The following is a 22,341-nucleotide window of genomic DNA, read 5'->3' as shown; positions in this document are numbered from 1 at the left end:
TGTACCATTGCTACTCAGATTTGAGCACAGATTGTCTTAGAACTCTGTTGCGACCTAACCAGAATATGTTTAATATGTTGGTAGGGGTACATCCACCCAAATGGTTAACCCATTTCCTGGCACCTCCCCTCAAAAGTGCATAAAGCCTCAGTGAATACCTCTCTCCTTTCCCCCAAAGACAAAATCTGAAAACAAAGCAATCCCCTGATCCACTGAGGTTGTGAACTTCCCATAGGCTAGGAAAGAGTTTGAGATATTCAAGGACTAACTCTTATAGACTGGTTTGCACTTCAAAGTGGCTATCCATCATAAGGCACAACGTTATAAAGCAATAAATAAATAAAAGTAGCATTTTTCAGAACAGTCCAGAAACAGCAGAAAGACCAACAGCATCGTTAGTAGCTCTTCCCATACTTTAAACACTTGTAGGCATAGGGATTTGGATACTCCTGGTGACTGCAAAAATTACTTAACCACATGGCCAATTCAGTCTATCATTTGTAAGAGTTATACGTGCTATACATCCTCCAGCTTTATCCTAAGTGACTTTTCTTTGTTGTAGGCTTTTTTAATTGTCCACTACATTTAAACTGCGAGATTGGCAAATTGAATCCCTAAGCCGGTGAAGTGTCTGAAGGGTTGTCTTATACATCAGGTGTTAGGCAGGGATGTGTACTGTCTTGCACTGATACATTTTGTGGATCAATAGTCCAGCACACAGCCCGGGATAGGCTTTCAAGACCCCCCTGACCCTATGGATATTGCCAGAGAACCAACCTGATACAGAAAGCCAGTTGGACTGCAGCCACCCCGCAGTCCACTGAGCAGTATCTCAGAGATCTCACAGTAATGATTAGTGGAACCCAAACCATCTCTCATAAAAGAAAGGCACACAAGAAAACTCGAAAACAATGGATTTATTTAAAAATGTACTTTTAAAATCAAAATCCCATTCTAGTGCACAAAATAAGTATGGCGAAGGTAAACAGATTAGCAAAAAATACTGCAACATATTTTATTAATGCCTAAAGTTTCTTTATGTTAATATCTACAAACACACCATCACTGCTTTGGGTAACTTAGCTAACCATAGCTCTAACGAAAGGGCCTAATTCGAGTTAGCCTTCATCAGAAGTAGGTGATGAAATCAGATTAAATACTGTGAATATATTCACACAGACTTGATTCTCGTGTTACAGTGAGTAACAGGATTAATAGACATGCATTCTATATTTGTCACTTGTCTCTAAATAAACAACGTATGTAGCTCTGAAAAGGGGAGTGCTTAGAATGGAAAGTATGCCTATTATGACATCACGTTTTATTTGTATTCCATGTGCCTGATTTTGCACTGCAACTGAAGATTTCCACCTCAAGATTTTCTCTCGCACAAACCCCTGCTTTATTTTATGTGGATAACACAGTGCTCATTCACGCATTGTGGCTTAAAGAACATTACTATAATGACTGAGTATAAAACAAAGCTTGGAAGGCCCTATTGAAAACAAGTATTAGCAAAGGAAACAGATTGTGCTCTGCACTGCTAATGCAGGCCTATAGGCTTTGCCAGTGATTTTTCTCATGAGGATCAGCATTGGGCAAAAAGAGGGGAAAAAATGCTTACTGCTGTTCAAAATCAGCAAAAAAGTGAAATGATCCAAGCACCCAGAAGCGTCATCATGCAAGCACATATTTGTAATTTTCATGATGACTGCAGGCCAGCGTGATGACATACATGCAAGTGTCACTAGACATGTGCATGCATGTGACATAGTGCATAAGCCGTATTATTCACCATTCTAAGGTGGCGGGTGCCAATCTCGAAGAGGTATAAAAAAAATAAAGATAAAAGTGTGAGAAACGGTATTTGTAAAATAAAAATTAGCTGCCCGTCAGGAAATTGTAACTGACAGGCCTCCATAACGTTTTTTTAAAAATCTTTTTTTTTATATAAATGAGAAGACCACAATGGAAGAGATGAGGGAGATGAAGTGGGGAAAAGAACAGGGAAAAAGGAAGGATGGGGGGGGTCAATGCGAAATGGATGGAGTGGGGGGCGAACTGAGAAGCTGTGAATGGGAAGAAAAAAAAAGAACAAAACCCAACCAGAGAGGGGTGGTGGAAATAACAGACAAGCTGAGAAAGGAGCAACAACAACTTGTATGGTGGTGGCAGTACCAGGTATTTGATGGGTTGGCAGCACACGAGGGAGAAAACAAGAAAATACATGGGCTTGAATGGAGTTGAGAAACAAAAAGCAAGTTAGTTCTCAGAATGTAAGCAGTGACAGGATACAAGTCATCTAGTAAAAAGATAATGAGTTATAGTCCAGGGACAAGACAAATACAAGACAAACAAGGAAAACCCTTGAATAAGAAACAAGCAAGAGTGACAAGAAAACTAACCAATGTTATATGTATTAGTAAAGTACACTATCACCTGCGAGGGTATCCTTGCACTGAGCAGCTGTGTGTGCCTAGCCCTACATAGGGTAGGTTGGTTATTTGAAAAGCCAGGTCTTCTGCGGAATTCAAGAAGAGAGGAGACTGAGGCTCTGATATGTTGAGTGGGAGTTTGTTCATTGCTTTAGGAGCGATATAAGAGACCTCCTGTCTTCCTGGTCCGATTCTGTGTATGCGTGGGATGTGCGCAAGCAGGGGCCCTGCGAAGAGGGACCAATTGTAACAAAGCCCAACGTAAGTATTAGTATTGTTCACGGCAGGGTTTCAAAAACAGGCAGCTTAAATGCTGTATGCTAGTGAGACCAAAACTAATAATGTAAGGCCACATCTGTATATCAGTAATTTCTATTAATTTAAAGCTGGAAATATTTGATGGAGTAGAGGCTTGCACAGGATGAGAAAACGGCAAAAGTGAAGAAATTTGATGAATGTTCCTGATTGTAATAGGATTAAATGAATTTTGGAGAAAATCGAAAAAAAAAACAATGGGCTAGCAATATCATAAGTAATTTAGATACGCATCAAAGTTGTAAATGAATCCTATAATTTAGATTAGTAAAAGATGCGAGTTGCATGGAAATATAGTGTAATAGTAAGTGGTATTTATGTATTTTGCTACTTCTGATGAGGTGTTGAAGCACTTTGCATTGAGTAGCATGCTACTCTGGAACCCAAGACTGGAGATTAATAGGCTAGTATTTTTGTGCATTATTTGTGCTGGGTTTGTGCTCTTGATTTTTGTGTGTTTAGTAGAGTTCAGAGTAGGGATACGATGATAGGAATGGGCTTGAAGGGAAGTAGTAAGTTTTTTTGGTAAGTAGTGCTTGTGAGCACCTGTTAGTTGGGTGTCATGGCTAAAGAAGCGTTGGCAATGCCAATAGGTCTGGCGTTGTCTGCCAGACTGTTTGTAATGCTTGTTTTACTTTATCATGGTATTTACAAAATTTTGTTTTTTTGGGGAAACTGCCAGGCCCTCATCAACCTAAACACAAATGATGGCTAAGGGCAGAAATGTTGGTATCAAAAAAGCACATACTGACAGTACTCCCTGACAGTGAAGGGAAAAACTTTGTGTTGATGTGGTTCTTGTGAAAGGGCCGCAAGCCGTAACTCGTAGTAAAGTCAGCCACTGGCTAGGCAGACATATTGTATGTTTTTAATACATATGTGCTTGTCTATTGCTTAGATGATGTCTCCTATTATTTTCATCACTCTTTCAAATTTGTTTGGTGTAGGACAGCGTTAATAACTATCCACTGAAATAAAAAATAACTGCAAGTCCCAGAATGCAAATGGCTCTTGGTGCAGAAGACACGGCTGGTTGTGACAGTTGGCATGACTATTTGACACCTATTGAAGCCTCTTGAACCACTCTCAGGGGCTGACATTCCTTTAGTGTCCTCAATGTTGGAAATGTGAGACTCCTTTTGAAAGGTCTCGGCTCTGATCCTATGTGGGTATCTGCTTTCAGGCTTTTTGTTTGGTAGACATCACGCTAACCATCAGGCACGTGGCATGAACGTCGGGGCACGTTTCAAGTACAACAGTGAATGTGCATATCTATTGCTTTGCCTGACCTTAATATGGTCCTCCTAATTGTGATTAACTCTGAGTAAAATTAGTGTTTCCAGAAGAAATTGCAGAGTCATGTATGACCAAGAGCAATGTTAACACATCAGGGTGGTATTTAGTGCTGGAAGGAAGCATTTATGCTGAGTGCTTTGAATTGTTCAAAGATAACATAACACAACAGGACATGAGAATCTCAGGAGGTTTAGCCCGCGAACCTGCGCATGCACGAAAAGATTGATGTTTTATGGTGAAGTCATCTGTCACAAATGCAAAACTAATTGGGAAAAGCAATTAAAACTTAAGAAAATTAAATATTTAGCAATAAAGTAACAGACGGACTGTTCCATTATGCCTTTGTCTTCTATAATCATAACCACAATCTGGCTGTGCTTTCACTTAGCCATCTGAAACGTGCACTTGCTGTGTGCTGTTGCCACATGCAAACAGGCAAGATTACATTTTGCCTAGTCGACCAGGTAATCGGGCTTGCCTCTTGCTCGTTCAAATCATGCAGACAGCATTTGTCTGTTGATGTGTTTGTGTGCCAGCTGACTGTACATAATTGTGCATTTTTATATCATTCTACTGTTAGAATTAAAAATAACAAGGTGGGACTGAACTTGTTTGCTGTTCCGTGTCAGCGCTTGTCAGTGATATGATCTGGTTGCAAGGCAACCGCTCTTGCTTAATGTGCGGCGACAACAGCAGTCCTGGAGTTTCTAATTAATGAATAAACTGTTAATATGCACCCGACATTAACCGTCTGGCAGCACTCCTTGTAGAGCCACTGTACACACTAAAATGGGACATCCTCCATGCCGGGACTTATTCAGTTCCTCGAGTGGGTCTGAGCAGGGAACCTCAGACTGAATTTAGTAAGAAAATTGATCCATCCAATTGAGATTAACAGATGATTCTACTCATCAGTTCTGGGCTTTGCTTTTATAAATCAGTGTCTATATGTGTGTGAGTCCAATTGGTCCAGTGAAAATTAGCTAAACTACAATTCCCTTATTTATGCACTTGTTTGTTAAAGGAAAGCCTAGGGCTGAAAAAAAAACATGCTTGATGACATGGAGTCACCTGTGACCTTCTACCAAAGCTAGTTCCGACAGTTTTTAAATAGAAATACACTTTAGGTGGAAACATATCCTGACCCCCACCTGCCATATCTATTACCCCCTTCTATATTTTCTCTGTACATATGGACAGTGGACTGGGCATGTGCTGCTGTTTGTAACGAATATCTTTGGAAAACCATTTATATTTGCAGGGGCAGCTGATAGCAGGGAGAAGTGGTGGGGCAGCTTGTGGGACAATAATAATAATAAAAAAAGAAAACTTACCAGCCTCAGGCCACCTCAGTGTTCTCACACTCCAACTCCCAATGCACAGGGTCCCAGACTTACCTGTGCTAATCCAGATGCTGCTCTCATGCTGACATTACCCAGCATGAGAGTAGCACCGGGATTGGACAGAGCGGGCTGGTTTTATGCTCCAACAGGGAGTGGGAGCCTGTGCCTGCTGTTCTCAATTCAGCAACCAAGAGATGCCTAAGTGCGCATGTCGGTTTGACCATCCTAGGGCAGTCGACCACACCTACATACACACTTGAAGTGCCCTGTGCCCCCATTCCTCCTGCTGCTGAAGAGGGATGGCCATGCCCTCAAGACTCAACTCTGGCTCCATCACTTAAAATTACAGGATAATAAAGAAGTTTTATTAATTGCTTTATTATCATTTTATTTTACATAGATTCATCTCCTGGCTCCAGCAGTGGAACAACGCTCCTCCGTCATAAAGGGGGAGCCGTCGCTGTATATTAGTTTACATCATTGTATTGCCATTTATATTATGCTTACAACCCCGACAAGGTGGTAAACACTTTGTGGATGAGTAACACGCTACTCTGTTGGATACTTACAGCATTAGAGACGTTGTCAACCATGTACAGTTACTATAGTCAGGCTGCTTGTCACACACTTGTCACACATTTTGTAAGCAGCCTGCCGTGCAATTGGAAATGTGTTCGGTTACAGAATGCATGGGAGTCAGCACTCGATGTAAAAAATCCCTTCTCGCTTTCCCTATTACAGTTCAGTTATGACATCTCCAGTCACATGTCATAAAGAAATGATTTAGAACCTATTAAAGTTGAGTTGTGATGTCACACTGCCTCCTGTCACAGCCAGCAGCAAGGGTGAAAGGCAGCTCACAGAAAATACATACAGCTGCAGTTTAACAAAACCAGAGCTCCTTTTTACATGCTGTAATTCATTACAGGAATGATAGAATTTCTGCATGTTTCTACACATTCTACTCTTCAGCATATTATGAATCTGATTTACATGATACCGGTTCTGATGTCTTCTGGCAGCAAAATACAAGCATTATTTTGGTGTGTTAAATGTTCCACTACCGTTTTTAATTCTATTCTTTATGTCTGCAAACATAGCATCTATTTCACATGAAAGAACAAGACCGCAAGGATTTAAGCGGTGTCTATTAAGAGTGCCTGTATGACTGTAGATAATAAGCCATAAAATAGTGTGCTGTGCCTTTAAGGGATACTGCAAGTCACCTTTGACCTCCATGTCCTTAAAACAAATCTGTGCTTTTGGCCTTGTTCCCCGACATCATATGGTAGTGGTACTCCTTGGTGATTTGCAGGATCCTTTTAATGCACAGCCGGGGGAACTTTATCCCATTTATAAAGTTGTCAGAAACTGTCATGCGACCATCATGCAATATGCCCTAAGAAGGAGAAAATGAGTTATCTAGGCAGCATATATGTCTCCACAATCTCAGACATTGGTTAATCTGGCACAGATCACTGCTCATAAGTGTCACTGAATGGTGTCTTTCAGTTACTCTTAATACATACCAATGAATTCCATTAAAACACTTGCAAGTATTGCCTTTCACTGTCACAGCATTCATGTATTAAAGTGTAGTGCTTATGTGCCCAAAAATGCCACAGAATGGTACTCCTCATTACCAAAGTGTGCTTACCATGTGTGCCGCAGAACACTGGCCATCATTTTCAACAAAAAGCTACTTATCATTAGTTTGGCAAATATGCTCAGTAGTGTGTGTGTGATTTATATATATATATATATATATATATATATATATATATATATATATATATATATACTGCTTAGTAGCGCTGCCTTTTGCTGAAACGTGTAGTCGCGAAGGTTCTCACTATACTAATGAGGCTACTGGATTTGGTGGCAGAATCGCATAGATTGTGGGGTACTAAGTACAATTCCACACCATGTGACACCTGTCGGCCTAATCCGGGTTTTCCGGCTAACTAGCAGTGCCTCATCTCCACTCAAGAGCAGGGATGATTGTGGCAACCGGGTGCATGACAAGGAAGACTCCTCAGGGGAATCGTGGTCAATCAGATCTCGTCCTTTTCTCTCAGTTACATTAGTCTCACACTAGTAAAGACAACAGAGGCAGAATATAGTTCAATAAGGGTTTATGGAAGTAACTGCATTTTAGATAAAATGGCATGTATTGCAATAACTGGGATGCTAAAACACACTCAAAGCAAAAGGGTGACAAGGAGTGTGAAACACAAAAACAGTTCCAATATACTGTCACTAAGGGTGATATATATATTTATATTTATTTATTTCTCCAACCTACACTATGTTTGAGCACAGCATAATAAGCCTAATCCGCCCTTCAGGTTTTCTCTGAGAAAGCATCATACCGGAGTAAGGAAGCCTGTAGTCTAGAAAGACACCGTCCCCAAGTAGATCAGGGATTCAGCAGTCTAAGCAAGTAAGCTGTAGTGAGGCAATCAGCATGCAGTCGTGGTCATCTGGCAGGAATCGCCCACGAACATGTATGGGACAAAGGAGTTTTGACAGTCAAAATTCCAAGAAATCGCCCCACGTATGAGTGTGTGTGTTTCTGTGAATGTTGGAGACACAGCATACCACTTTGCCGGCAACCATATCTTACTGTAGTCTTGAAGAAAGCACAAAGTGAAATAAATGTCCTACTGAGAATGTATTGCTTTCCTAGGCGAAAGAAGAATTAGACAGAGAGAAATAAAACAACACCACAAATGTGGCTATTGCTAGAAAAATAAAGCAAAGCTGAATAAAATGTAACTGGGCTAAAGTACACAACAACAGGCCTAGTTTGCTAAATTAACATGTCTGAAATATGGCTAAATAGCTATACAACAGCGTCACTTGCATTGGTGATGGTTGAATAAATTCTTGGTTTTCCTGAGGAATCCTGAGTGCGTATATCCTCTTGTTGGAAAAGTGTTACTGAAATATATATATAATAAATATATATATATATATAGCGCAGAAGCAACCTCATGGCCACTGATGTAACAACAAACATGTGGGTACTGTTGAAATGTTACCTCCTTCAAATATTGACTTTTCCTCATTTCCAAGGTGATATGCCTTACACAATTCAGGGAATTCTAGTTATCCCAACTCAGGTTCCAAGTGGGCAACATAGGCTGATCTGCTGCAGCTCTTGAAGGAGGCAGAAAATGGATACCTCGATGGAGGATGCCTACATTGTGCAACTCTTCCTGGTGACAGGCAGAAGGCTTTGGTATTTCACAATGATGGTCCATTTGGGTTGCTCCATTGGCTCCAAAAGCCAGGTCTTAGGTTCCATAAAGGAAAGCACAGTAGGTTGACCAAGGCCTTGTGGTTTTCCTATAGAAGCCTGAACAGGTGCCTGAGGCTGAGGTGGGCAGAGGGCACCTAAGAGAACGTGTGTAGTCAGAGACCATGTGCCTTTATGGAGCCACTAAAATAATAATGAATGTGTTGAGATTATGTACTGCCAGGTGTACACACAATGTTTTATCCAGTGAACCCTAAGAGAAAAGAAGGAATTAGTTAAGCAGACACAGATCTGACATAAATATATTTTTTTCCTCATTGCAGCACCTGCATGGTAACCTTAACAGCAGGCAATTAAATATCTCCCAGAGAAAATAGATCAAGAATTAAACCTCCCTTATATATGAATTATAAAAAGCTTAAGAAGAAACTAAGGATGCACCCGTTGCATAAAAATAGGAATTATCAGAGTGTTATAAACAGTAAATTTATTACACAAATTATTTTCAATTATTATCAGTTAATTGCCCATTTCAACATGATATATATGAAATACATCTAAAAAAGGGAACTATTTAAAATTTAGGCATTGGGCCTCGTAGATATCTCAGAATAGACATACAAAATTAAGCAAGAGAGACAAAGACATTATAGTATACAACAACCAAACCCCCACAAACAGTTTCATATTACAGTTGAGTATGTAAGGGTCAGTAATGCTCTTACATACAGAAAAAACAATTGTGAGAATAGATTTAAAGAAATGATGCCCCTTAGGTTACACTTCCTGATTGTGAAGTCATCAGCAGGATCGGTATTAATCAGAATAACAGTGGAATGGTATAGCAGGGAGATTGTTGGTGTAATTAACTCCTGGTGCCATGACACAACATTTACTGGATTACATTTAAATGTAATAATATTTTGTGTATAACCACGGATACCACCGTTTGGTTGCCAAGGTTACTCTTGTTAAAGTATCTTGGTTCATTTGCAATGCTGGGGTCACAAATGCAGCAAAAACCACTAACCAGAATTCTATTGTACTGATATACAGTATAATATGCCTCTTATAGTAGGGGTATCTCTGTTTATATAATGTCTAGGTGCTCAGCACAACTTGCCCTTTAATTTTGATGGAGTCTCTAACAGCACTTACCAGACCCATCAGAATTATCTGATTTAGGGAAACACTGTAGATCTGTTCGCTTTCATCCAGAGATTTTAACAGCCGCAAGGAGCCAAAATCTCTGGGTGACAGTCTGGATTAAAATGAAGACTTACCTGGGGATCTAGCCCAGCATTACAGATTTCCTTGGTAAGTCCTCATTTTAGTGGAGTTTCAGAGTCCAAGATGTAATGGGCCAGACCTTCCTGCTTCCCTAGAAGCTGGCATCCCCGGCAGCTGTAGCAGTTGAGGCTGGTGATCTCCCAGCCCGTTTCTCTAGCCACTCGGGATGTCGGCCCTAGGGATTGACCATAGTGACATCACGCTACCATTTCATTGTTTGGGTGCTGTGTATGTATAACTGAGAGGGTTCAGTGAACCAGGAGTATGCAGCCAGGTCATTACTTCTTAGGCAAGGGTCAGAGGTTTATTGGCTGTAGTGGGATCCTGTTTGGTCTCTGTGAGGGGCGCTCCCCCTTCCTAGCCCTCCATGGAATGGCACTTATTCCTGCCGGTCATAGAGCTAGCTTCCATGAGTTTCTAAACTGACACTCGATTGTGAGTCTCGACAAACTTAGAGCCTCTTTAGTATTTTGCTGGGCCATCCCTTTGTCCCGTGGCCATGCCCACTTTTCCGCTCTGGCACTTAAGAGTTCAGAAAAAGCCTCCATGCTGACAAATGTTCAAGTGCAATTGATGAAAGAAAAACTCCTCCAGCCTGTGTCCCATCATTTAATACACAGAATTGACTTTTGAAATCGATTTTTGGGGTCTCCTAAGTGTAGCTTAAGCGTGCAAAAACTTTTGCGAATCAGGCTATTTGTGTGTCATGCATGTTTTGTAATTTTTGAAAGCATACGTACCAAAAATATAATTATGCACTGATGGCTCGCACTCATTGTGTTTCTTTGTAGTGGACGGCTGTATACACAGAGCTGCGGGGCCCTGTCTGCTCGCCGAATGTCGCAGCCTCGGCGGCTGTGAGACAGGAGAAGCCAAAATCACGTGCGGCTACGACCTGCCAGCAAAATGTGAGTGAATGTCATTTTTATTCTCAGAACTCAAATGTAGCATTGTTGTGTTTTTGTTGGCCTGGCATCACGTGACTGTTGATTTGTAATAAAAACGTGCTAGATCCTAATGAACAATATGTCCTCTGTGACTGGCAAGAGCCTTGGAAACAGTTGTCGGGGGGATGCCCTGCTTTTCTGTATTTTCCATGCAGATTTCGGGATAGTGGATGAATTCAGACCAAAGGGAGATGAAAGTGATGTATTGTGTTTTCAGCTGCTGGGGATAGGCTGATTGCCAATTACTGTGAAGGCATCTGTCACTCTTGGGCTCTCAGTGAAAGGCAGGGGAATGCAGTTGTAGGGCCTGGAATGCGTCTGCTCTCTCAGAATAGATTTGCTAAAAGGTTTCCAGTGCATTGCAATAGCAGAAAAGGATGCTTCTTACAAAATAAGTGGGACGGGTCGTGATTTGTCACCCATGTGGTGCCTGTTTCTACACGCGTTCTCATTTGCTGTCGGTAATTTGCTGCCGGTGTTCTGTGATTGGTGCAGCACTTGAGGTCTATGAAGGGCGGTGCTAAAAAGATGAGATAGCGTCTCAGGCGGTGGCTGAGGAGGAGGGTGCCTTTCAGGCCTGCAGCGCCCTACAATTATTCGTTGGAATTATTTTGTGCCGAAAGAAAAAAGTTTCCCCACGTGATCGTGGGGAGGGGAGATGCATTTTTGTGTCTAATTGGTGTTATTGAGTTTCAGTGGAACGCTGCATATGTGTCGTTGGCAAGAATGGTTGAACAGAACGTAATGTTTCATGTTTTGTTCATTTTCGGATCATTGATTGATAAAAGTGTTTTTGAAGCAGAAAACATAATATGCAGCGTGCAACAGTAGAATGGATTTTCTTTTCAAACAATTGCTACTACGAATCCTTAGTACTTCGTAGGGGAGCAATATTATCGAACGTGTTCCAGGAGATGTTTTTTCTTTGTGATGCATTATAAAACAATTTTCCGATATTCCGAAACAAATGTCTATTTCTTTTCCGTTCAACGCTCTACCATACCGTCGAACTTTTTTTTCTGTACTTAGAGCTGCATGTTTTTAGTTTTATTTTGTTGGGTTCCGTTTTGTAAGTAAAAAGCTAATAAACTCTTTTCAAGCGGAGCCTGGATATGACGTTACAGGTGCAGTCTGCCGCTTTATTTCAGACCGTCTAGGATTTTACGATTTTGTGATTTAAAAAAAAAAAAGTTGAAAAATTGGTCCTTTGGTAAAAAAAAATACTGCCGTTTTTACAAAAGCCTTTCCAAAATCCAACAAATGCAAACCTTTTACCTTACTTTTACAGACCCTGCACTGCCTCTGGGTCTGTAAAATGAGGGTGGGCAGGGGATGGGGTGTTCTAACCTTCGCTCTCCTACACTGTGTGGCCTGTGGTGTCACTTCAAGCTTCTTGGAGGTAGAAGAAGAGACTTCTGTGGACCAAGACACCGCAGACATGTGAGCGCCTCTGCCTCCTTTGGCGGTCATTCTCCTGGCCCCCATGCTCATCCACCTTCTCCCTCCACCACTTTCTGTATTTGCCCCCAAACCTATCCCTCAGCAGTGGTCCACTTGGTCTCTCCACCTGTCACTCGTCTCCAGCTCTCTTCCCCACCCTCCTAGCAGTCCTCCTCCAGCTTGACCTTCCCCTTGAGGCATGTGCTTCACAACTTTTCCCTGTCACTTCTGTTTCAGCCCTGCCACTCCCCCTCCTCTTTAACAGCCATCCTCCTTAACGCCCCCCATCTCACTCCTCTGCCCTGCACCAGCCCCAGACACAGATAAGCAGAATGAAGTACATGGTGCTAAAAGGATCTCATTCGGATACTGTTGCGCCCTCCATCTTCCTGCCACTTTACTTGAAGATGGGAGATGGATGGAGGGGGGACAGTAACTGTTTCCTCCAGCATTTTGAAATATCATGTAAAAGCCCCATTATTAACAAATCCAAGTACTAGTGTCAGTGTGTTGCTAAGGCCTTCCCTGCTATTACACCAAAAGATCTGTCCTGCAGGGCTTAAATCTTTGCTGATGTCATGTCTGTGTGACTTACTTTTACATCCTTTTTTGTTTCCAGTTCTTACCTTGCCTGCGGTTACCCATAAATTGTTTACATGTCTGGTCATGTAACCTAAATTATTATGTCACATATTTGTATGTATCCCCTATTTTGGAGCACCATTTTCCCCCTGTAACCACTCACTAAGATCTTCTGTTTCTTGCTTAAATTTTTATTTCAGACAAGGTCCTTCATGGATAAATGTCTTAACATATATTTAAAAAAGGTATTCCCTAATATTAAGACTTATTTATTGAGTGAAATCCATTTGAGATACCTTAATCACTCCTCAAACTTCTTTCAACCCTTGATTGATAATGTGTCTAATTCGGTGAGCCGGAATATTTATATTTGTGTCAACCTCAAATACCTATCTCCTCCTCTTGTCAATGGAATATATGGTCTTAACAGAACCTCACACATTATTTAGAAATTTGTTTCACATTCGAGATGAGGCGAACGTGGAGCCAGTCTGTATTCTCATGCCTGTGCTGTTTGCTATTTAAAACAACAAGGGGGCCCTTTTACTAAATAATGTTCAAGAATTGTTTACATGTTTACCAGTGTGAGCTCATTCTGACTGCAAATAGATCATCTGATTCCAATGGGAAAAGGAGGTGTGAGCAGAATGAGCATGTATGTAGAGACATCAATCACAGTAATGTATTCAAGATGTACCTTTTACATTTTAAGTACATAATAGGAGAAGAACATAGTTGGAGAACATTAGCAGATATAGAAATGTATGCATATTACAAAATAATGCTTTGTTAAAGTTGATTTAAACAATTTGATATTCTTTCCATCAAGTAATAACGCTGCTAGATTGCTGGTGGATGCCATGATGCGAGTGTCTAAGTACTTGGTTCCAGAAGACAGAAAATTATTCTACAGCTGTACATTTTATGACCCTTGGAATATAATTATGTAGATGTCTTCCAGTCCACGTATTTTTCTAAACAGATCCATATGTACAAGCCACTTATGCAAAGAGGTTCATAATCAGAATTATAGTTTTCTTTGAAAGTCAAAAGAACCACAAACATGTAAAATCCATGTACGGGTTCATGAGAAAAACACCAGGAAACTCAATAGTATAGTGATGAATATTGAGACAAAGGGGAAAACGTAGGAGAGATGGGAGATTCTCACAGTTCTCAAGCTGGCATAAGACATAGCAGGGAATTAGAGGAGAATTTGAAGTAATCTCACAAAGCAAACCTAAAATGGGAAGATAGCACTCTCAAAATATTTTCTAATGTTTTGAGAACACAAATCACTCTTCTTAGTGGTATAAACTAACTGTGCATATACAAAGTGTGAAATAGCAATATGTCCATATTGTACCTGTTTACAATGAGCCATCAAAAATTTCTTTAGAATATGAAGGCATCCAAATCTACGATCAACCACATGATCAGCTTGGTGGAGGAAAATTAGATAAAAATGGCTAGTCAGTGTTACAAAATTAGCATACTGCAAATAGGGAGTATGGAATGATCACCGTAGTCAATTTACAGTCTGTGTCCATAACACAAATCTGACTTTCTTTCAGATGCTGCAATTTGTTAACCAATTTAGTTTATACATCTTTGTAATAGAAATGTTCAGAATCTCTGTAGTGGAGGGAAATTTGATCAGAAAGGTCTCTTACTGTGGCAAAAAAGCTTACCTGAAAAGCACTGGCTGCCCTCAAAGCAACTGAGGTGGCAATCAATGTATGAAATTAAAGGGGTTCTTCATGACCCCTACATGATGGAAAGGAGGCCGTTTCATAATACATATGTAGCTGGATAAAACAAGTTTTCCAAATGTATCAAATAAGGCTTACCAATGCTGTCAATAGTAACTTTAGCAAGTGCAACCTTCTTCAGACTTCAAAGACCCAAGAGACATAGTAATGCGTAAGAGTATTCTCAGGTTTTTGACCAGTCCTTAATCAGGTGTCTCGACGTGTGCAAGGGTAACTAGTTAGATACATCTGTGTTCAACAGAGTTGTTAGTAACAAGCCAGCTTTTAAACATAACTTGAATGGATGCGGCTTACAGCACTGCAAATTTCATGCAAGTGAACAGTACCACTTGGTGGAAGATGTGCGTAAAGACTTTTAATGTTTAGTTGGCATGAATTGCGCTTGAGGGCAGACTGGAGAACTTTGACATAGACAACAACCTGGTAGTCATAGAAAAAGTAAGATGTCTAGCGCAAAAATGCAAATTATAAAATAGAAAGGCCTTGCATTTTCCATGCTGATTCAGGTTTTGGGCCACAGGTTCTGGCCTGAAAAGCTAATGGTTTTATTTAATCCTCAGAATTGCTTATATGGTACCCAGTCTAAGTGGATGGGTAATTTCGTAAATTAATTGACTTGCTTCTCATTTTCATTATGACACATTGTTGTAATGCAAAAATGTAGATACATTTTCCTTTTGAAAGTGGATTCTGGAGCTGTGTTGAAAACCAAGCTCTTTCGCAGGCTTGAATGACCAGTCTGTCTTCGCAGCATCTCTCCATCAGTTTAGCTCAAAGCATGTCCAATTTCACAAAATATTTCTGTTTCTCAGAAAAATTGCAGCGTAAACACAAAAAATGCTCATATAGAAAATTGTCATGCCGTATTGTGTTGACTATGATTTATTTTGATAATGAATTGAGGAATTTTAGATCTGAGGTACTAGAAATAATCTGTGTGTGCTGGCTGTCCTCATCAGTTACATTGCCATGCAAGCTCTTCATCAAGTTGTTCAAATATCTCTTCCACAATTTAATTTGTGAATATAGATTACTGTTACAAATTATATTGTAGAGTCATTTATATCACTTCTGATCCATTTATGTTCAAGCTGTGCCGCAGCCAGGGTAGCCAGACATGGTATGATTGTCATGTCACATGCTTTTCTTCATTAGAAAATGATTTTTGTTGGTGTTTCCGTTTTTTAATTTAAGAAAATTTTCTCCATAGAAACAGCACCTTTAAAGAGAAAACTATTTCTTTTCACAACAAAGCTAAGACATGATTGTTAGGTAAGTAGAGACTGGTACTAGTCTTGGGCAATGCCCCAAAAGTAGTATAAAGATCTCCGAGTGCCTCTTCCTGATGCATTTTAATATAAAAGGTCTCAGTGTCCATTTTAATCATTAACTCTTCAATCAAGACGAATACAAAAAAAACAAGTATACTTATCACTATACTGTACTTGGTATATGCTATACTTTCCTTAATTACATTTTTTGAACAGAAACCATCATAGCTGCCCATTGTTCAAAAACTGATCCACACCCTACACATTTTGGGCATCCAGATGATCTAGTGGAAACCTTAGTAATGTGCAGAAGTGTATAAACAGCCATGGTGTATATAAAAACTCAAACTCCTAAGGACTCAACCACTGGCTTCAAGGCCTTTTTGGTGGTGCTTAGAATTTTTCTTTGCAGAGATGGTCTAGGCTCCATGGCCAGTGTAGGGCGTTGATTTTGTCTCCAATTAAATACATTGTAGATAGTACCAAATACTGATAGATAGTTTTGGGATTGGCTGGGATGATGGCTCCAAATCAGACATAAGAAGCAAAATAGTAATTGGCTTATGCCTTGGCATCAGTGCTGGGTTGAGGGTGGTACGACTAGTGCCACCGTGCTGGGCTCCAGGCTTGGAGGCCCTATTGCTTCGAGGCACCATTTTCATTCTAACATGAGGGGAGGCAAAACAAGACAGGCCAGGAATCACATACGAGATCAGCACAGCCTGCAGAGATCCTGGAGTGCCCAGCAATTTTCAGGTGTTAATATTAACTACAAGACAACTCTAGTGGTTAATGTATTTTCTGGAGAGATCGACTTTTTGTCCAGTCAAAGTTTTGACTCTTATTAAAGTACGGAGTGTTAATGTGCCATGTAACATGCAGATTTGTATTTTATGCAGATAGCTCAATGTATTGCTGGATTTGTCACACAGATCATTTTGTTACTTGCCATTTTACAAGCTACAATCTTTCTAGCATAGCACAGTGAGTTGTGAACCTGCAGCAAAGAGCTTAATGCAAATTGTAAGATAAGTAAGGCAAGGTTTGTTTTTTCGAAATCTGTTGTTTTTCTAGGGGTGTTAAAAAGGTCTTTGGATAAGAACATACATTTGTATTAGTGTCAACAATCCCAACTGCTCTGTTAAGTTTTAAATCCTGAATTTTGTGTTTTACTAGACCAACCACTCTTCACATACGATGCCTACCTCTAAGAATGACATGGCTTTTACTACTCATAGCCCCCATTTTGTTATGTTATATTTCCCACACATTAATTTACACACTTCTGTGATTGTCTCTATGTAATATATGTGTGTGATGTCAAGCACCCTGACACCCTACCGTGGGTCGAGCTGTGCTATAGAATAAATAAATAAATATGAGAGGTCCTCTGGAGAAATGAAGGTCACCGCTGGAGGGTGGTAGTGAGGGAATCCATGGAGCAGGAGATCACTGGGTGGGAGCCCCAATAGAAATTGTTGCACCAGATGCCATCAGTGCTGAAACCGACCCTGGTCAGCATTACCTCATCATTCTCAAATACAATATAATTGAAGGCCTGATGTATTTTCAAATAAGAATTAAAATAAGACTTAAGCAAAACCACCATAAAAATGTAAAAGGTGAACAGGACAATACAAACCAGTCCAGTCCAGTGAACTGAGTCACACAATTACAAGCTATTTCTAGCTCATAGGCAATAAAACTTGAGAACCACAGCAGTGCCAAGAGTATCCCCACCACCCAGACTGAAGGTAGGGCTTCTTTAAATTGGTTAGGGACTTATAAGTAGCCATCGCAAGAAATTTAAGGGAAGTTTGGCGATGGGGAGTGAATTTTTGAAGCAGGTTGACTCATTTGGATATTTGGGTATTAAACTTTAATCTAATCTATCAGGGGATCCACATTTTGAAAACATTGGAACAATAAAGCAAGAGCTGATTTAATTTTAAAAGAGCATCGTGCCTCCCATACTAGGCCTGTTGCGCCAGCTTTAAAAATGCACACAGCTGAAGCTCTAGGTGCAGCCTTGTATGGCGTGGAGGTCTGGGGCTTTGAGAATAAGTTTGTAAGAGAACTGGATTCACTTACAACTAGTACCCCACTGTGTCCCTTATTTATGGATCTGGGTCTGAAAAGGGTATCACTTAAAGCACCTCTGCTCCCTCTTCTTTACTGGCGTTGGGTTTGGGTTACTCTGGAATTGACGCATTATGCTGCTGATCTTGATGAGGTCATTAAGATGGATAAAGCTTCAAAGTTCCTTGGCTGTACTCTATCAAGCAACTACTGAAGGAGCTTGGCTTTGGTGACCCTGGATCCACCCAGAGGTAAATAAAATTCCATTGAAGAGTATGTTAAAAAAAACATTATTGGGCATATACCCTGCAGAGAGAGGGGCGTAGGGCGGGGATACTACATTGACTGGAGATTTTGTAGACTTTAAGACCACATATGCGTTAGAGCAGTATTGGGATTTGATTACTGCCCTGTCTGACAGGAAACTATACCAGCAGTTTAGAGTCGGCACACTCCCAGTAAAAGTGTTTACTGCAGAGTGGAAAGGCTCAGTTGGGGAGCCTGCCTGTTCTGTGATGGTCAAAAAGGGACTATCCTCCATGTGCTCTCCGCGTGTTCTGCTTGTGCGAAATTCCTCTCCTTTTGGATTGAACCAGTGTGTAGGCAGTGGGCACTCTAAATCATCAGGTAGCCTTAAGGATAGAAAGATCAGATCCAAATCCCTTCCCTGTGCAATTGGGAAATTTTGGGGTCTCATATGGGCCTAAAGGAGGTGTTGCTGATGCTGTAATGTGAACTGAGGTTTTAAACTCATTTTTTAGTTTCATATATAGCTATCAGTTTAATATGACCATTAACTGCATTTTGAGAATCTAAAAGTTATTTTAGGGTTTTTAGAATAATGGAATAATTGTCTTTTGTAACTATGAATGTTGACCATGCTTCTAAAATGTAATTTTTTTAATGGTGATAGGGTGATGTATTGTAGAGTTGTATGTAGTTTATTTATTGCTTTTGTGGCACTTGCCGAAATAAAGTTACTTTGACAAATTAATTATAGTTTTCATTCTTTTCATATGCAAGCCAGTAACATTTGAGGTGCTTCCAAAACCAACAGTAAACTTCCCATGCATAAGCTCCATATGCGCAAGGAACCACAGGTGTCCTTAAATGTTGATGGGTCGTTCTGTATTTGTTGGTACAAAAAGCATGACAGTGTGACATCACTGTTGTGCCTCCTTGTATTGCTACATACACTACGTGCATGCGGCAGCACTACGTGCAAGGTAAACAGTGGTGCAGAGTGTGGACCATTGGCCTCTGCTTTCATTGGCCTTCGCTTCCATTTTGGTTCACGACTCCATTTTGTCGAGTCTGGTTCGGTGCGTAGGGCACTGTTCTGTGTTTTTCCACAAGCTTCGGCAAGCTGAAGGGTGGGGTGTTTTTCTGCTCAACTTCGCTCCATCTGCCTGGTACGAAGGGCGCTATTTACATTCCACGAGCTATCAGTTAGAACAACAGGGGGATGCGCCTGTACACAAGGAGGAATGCAAGCTTCACCTTGGAGTCCTCTCCTGGGAACTTGGCCCGTTCTGAGGAGACGTCTCGAAGGGTGAACAAGGTACCGCCGATTGCACAATTTGTAAAGGAGGGGGTCTTTTTCTAGAAAAGACTCCTGGGCGTTAGTAAATACTATAAAAGTTGGGGGCCTAGATGGGCTGGTTTAGGAACTCTCTCCTGGGTTGGACGCAACGCCAGGAGGACTGATTGTCCCGAACAGAGGCTCCCTGTGTCAGCTGATTTGGGTTCCCCAGCTTTGTGTACGGCGGAGGGATGCAGACGCTCTTTTCGGTGAAGCTTTTCAATTTATTAAGTGTATTGTGTGTGCGCGCGTAATGTGTACTTATTCTTGCAGTCATTTTCATGCTATTGAGCATTGAAGTATATTGTGTGTGCGCGCGTAATATGCACTTACTCTTACAGTCATTTTCATGCTATTGAGCATTGAGGTATATTGTGTGTGCTCGTATTATATGCACTTACTCTTGCAATTATTCATAGAGTGCTTATATCTTTATCATTATTCTCATGTTATTCTCCTGATGTATATATATATATATTAGTGTGGTTTAGTTTTGCTAGCTGAGAACTTGCCCCTTAAATAAACTTGATTATTCTACTTACGAAGGTGTTTGAGAGTGATTGCTTTACATTGTGCCTTAAAATATCCTGAAGTGCATAGTTTTGATATTCTGAAGAGTAAAGCAGCACACTCCTCTCCCGCAGAACTGCGATACAACAGGAATGCTAATGCCTGTCATCCTGTAAAAGAATAGAGTCATAATATCTGCTGGGATCATCCGTGACCTTAAAATATGACGGTTCATGCAGATCTCTGGGGTGTCAGTCGCTGTCTGTGTTTTTATGGCGACAGCTGCATTGATCCATCCTTTATTCATTATACATACTCATTGCGTTCTGTAGGAAGTTGGCTCTGTATGTGCTATTTCAAAGTAAGGAATAGCATGCACAGAGTCCAAGGGTTCCCCTTAGAGGTAAAATAGTGGTAAAAATAGATAATACTAATGCTCTATTTTGTGGTAGTGTGGTCGAGCAGTAGGCTTATCCAAGGAGTAGTGTTAAGCATTTGTTGTACATACACATAGACAATAAATGAGGTACACACACTCAGAGACAAATCCAGCCAATAGGTTTTTATATAGAAAAATATCTTTTCTTAGTTTATTTTAAGAACCACAGGTTCAAATTCTACATATAATATCTCATTCGAAAGGTATTGCAGGTAAGTACTTTAGGAACTTCAAATCATCAAAATTGCATGTATACTTTTCACGTTATTGACAAATAGCTGTTTTAAAAGTGGACACAGTGCAATTTTCACAGTTCCTAGGGGAGGTAAGTTTTGATTAGTTTTACCAGGTAAGTAAGACACTTACAGGGTTCAGTTCTTGGTCCAAGGTAGCCCACCGTTGGGGGTTCAGAGCAACCCCAAAGTCACCACACCAGCAGCTCCGGGCCGGTCAGGTGCAGAGTTCAAAGTGGTGCCCAAAACACATAGGCTAGAATGGAGAGAAGGGGGTGCCCCGGTTCCGGTCTGCTTGCAGGTAAGTACCCGCGTCTTCGGAGGGCAGACCAGGGGGGTTTTGTAGGGCACCGGGGGGGACACGAGTCCACACAGAAATTTCACCCTCAGCGGCGCGGGGGCGGCCGGGTGCAGTGTAGAAACAAGCGTCGGGTTCGCAATGTTAGTCTATGAGAGATCTCGGGATCTCTTCAGCGCTGCAGGCAGGCAAGGGGGGGATTCCTCGGGGAAACCTCCACTTGGGCAAGGGAGAGGGACTCCTGGGGGTCACTTCTCCAGTGAAAGTCCGGTCCTTCAGGTCCTGGGGGCTGCGGGTGCAGGGTCTCTCCCAGGCGTCGGGACTTTAGGTTCAAAGAGTCGCGGTCAGGGGAAGCCTCGGGATTCCCTCTGCAGGCGGCGCTGTGGGGGCTCAGGGGGGACAGGTTTTGGTACTCACAGTATCAGAGTAGTCCTGGGGTCCCTCCTGAGGTGTTGGATCGCCACCAGCCGAGTCGGGGTCGCCGGGTGCAGTGTTGCAAGTCTCACGCTTCTTGCGGGGAGCTTGCAGGGTTCTTTAAAGCTGCTGGAAACAAAGTTGCAGCTTTTCTTGGAGCAGGTCCGCTGTCCTCGGGAGTTTCTTGTCTTTTCGAAGCAGGGGCAGTCCTCAGAGGATGTCGAGGTCGCTGGTCCCTTTGGAAGGCGTCGCTGGAGCAGGATCTTTGGAAGGCAGGAGACAGGCCGGTGAGTTTCTGGAGCCAAGGCAGTTGTCGTCTTCTGGTCTTCCGCTGCAGGGGTTTTCAGCTAGGCAGTCCTTCTTCTTGTAGTTGCAGGAATCTAATTTTCTAGGGTTCAGGGTAGCCCTTAAATACTAAATTTAAGGGCGTGTTTAGGTCTGGGGGGGTTAGTAGCCAATGGCTACTAGCCCTGAGGGTGGGTACACCCTCTTTGTGCCTCCTCCCAAGGGGAGGGGGTCACAATCCTAACCCTATTGGGGGAATCCTCCATCTGCAAGATGGAGGATTTCTAAAAGTTAGAGTCACCTCAGCTCAGGACACCTTAGGGGCTGTCCTGACTGGCCAGTGACTCCTCCTTGTTATTCTCATTATTTTCTCCGGCCTTGCCGCCAAAAGTGGGGCCTGGCCGGAGGGGGCGGGCAACTCCACTAGCTGGAGTGTCCTGCTGGGTTGGCACAAAGGAGGTGAGCCTTTGAGGCTCACCGCCAGGTGTGACAATTCCTGCCTGGGAGAGGTGTTAGCATCTCCACCCAGTGCAGGCTTTGTTACTGGC

General features: G+C 41.6%; 1 protein-coding gene across 4 annotated transcripts in view; it reads left to right on the top strand.

Annotated features, from left to right (window-relative positions):
* Positions 1-22,341, top strand: part of MACROD2 (mono-ADP ribosylhydrolase 2) — a 5,612,477-nt gene that overhangs the window by 1,402,058 nt on the left and 4,188,078 nt on the right. For all 4 annotated transcript variants that reach the window (XM_069234098.1, XM_069234097.1, XM_069234096.1 and 1 more), the window contains exon 5: positions 10,733-10,849. In XM_069234098.1, the coding sequence (XP_069090199.1) occupies positions 10,733-10,849 (117 nt within the window). The remainder of the gene's footprint in view (positions 1-10,732; positions 10,850-22,341) is intronic.

This window comes from Pleurodeles waltl, chromosome 5 (genome assembly GCF_031143425.1).
Source record: "Pleurodeles waltl isolate 20211129_DDA chromosome 5, aPleWal1.hap1.20221129, whole genome shotgun sequence".
Lineage (NCBI taxonomy): Eukaryota > Metazoa > Chordata > Amphibia > Caudata > Salamandridae > Pleurodeles > Pleurodeles waltl.
This window is presented reverse-complemented; position numbering and strand designations above follow the sequence as displayed.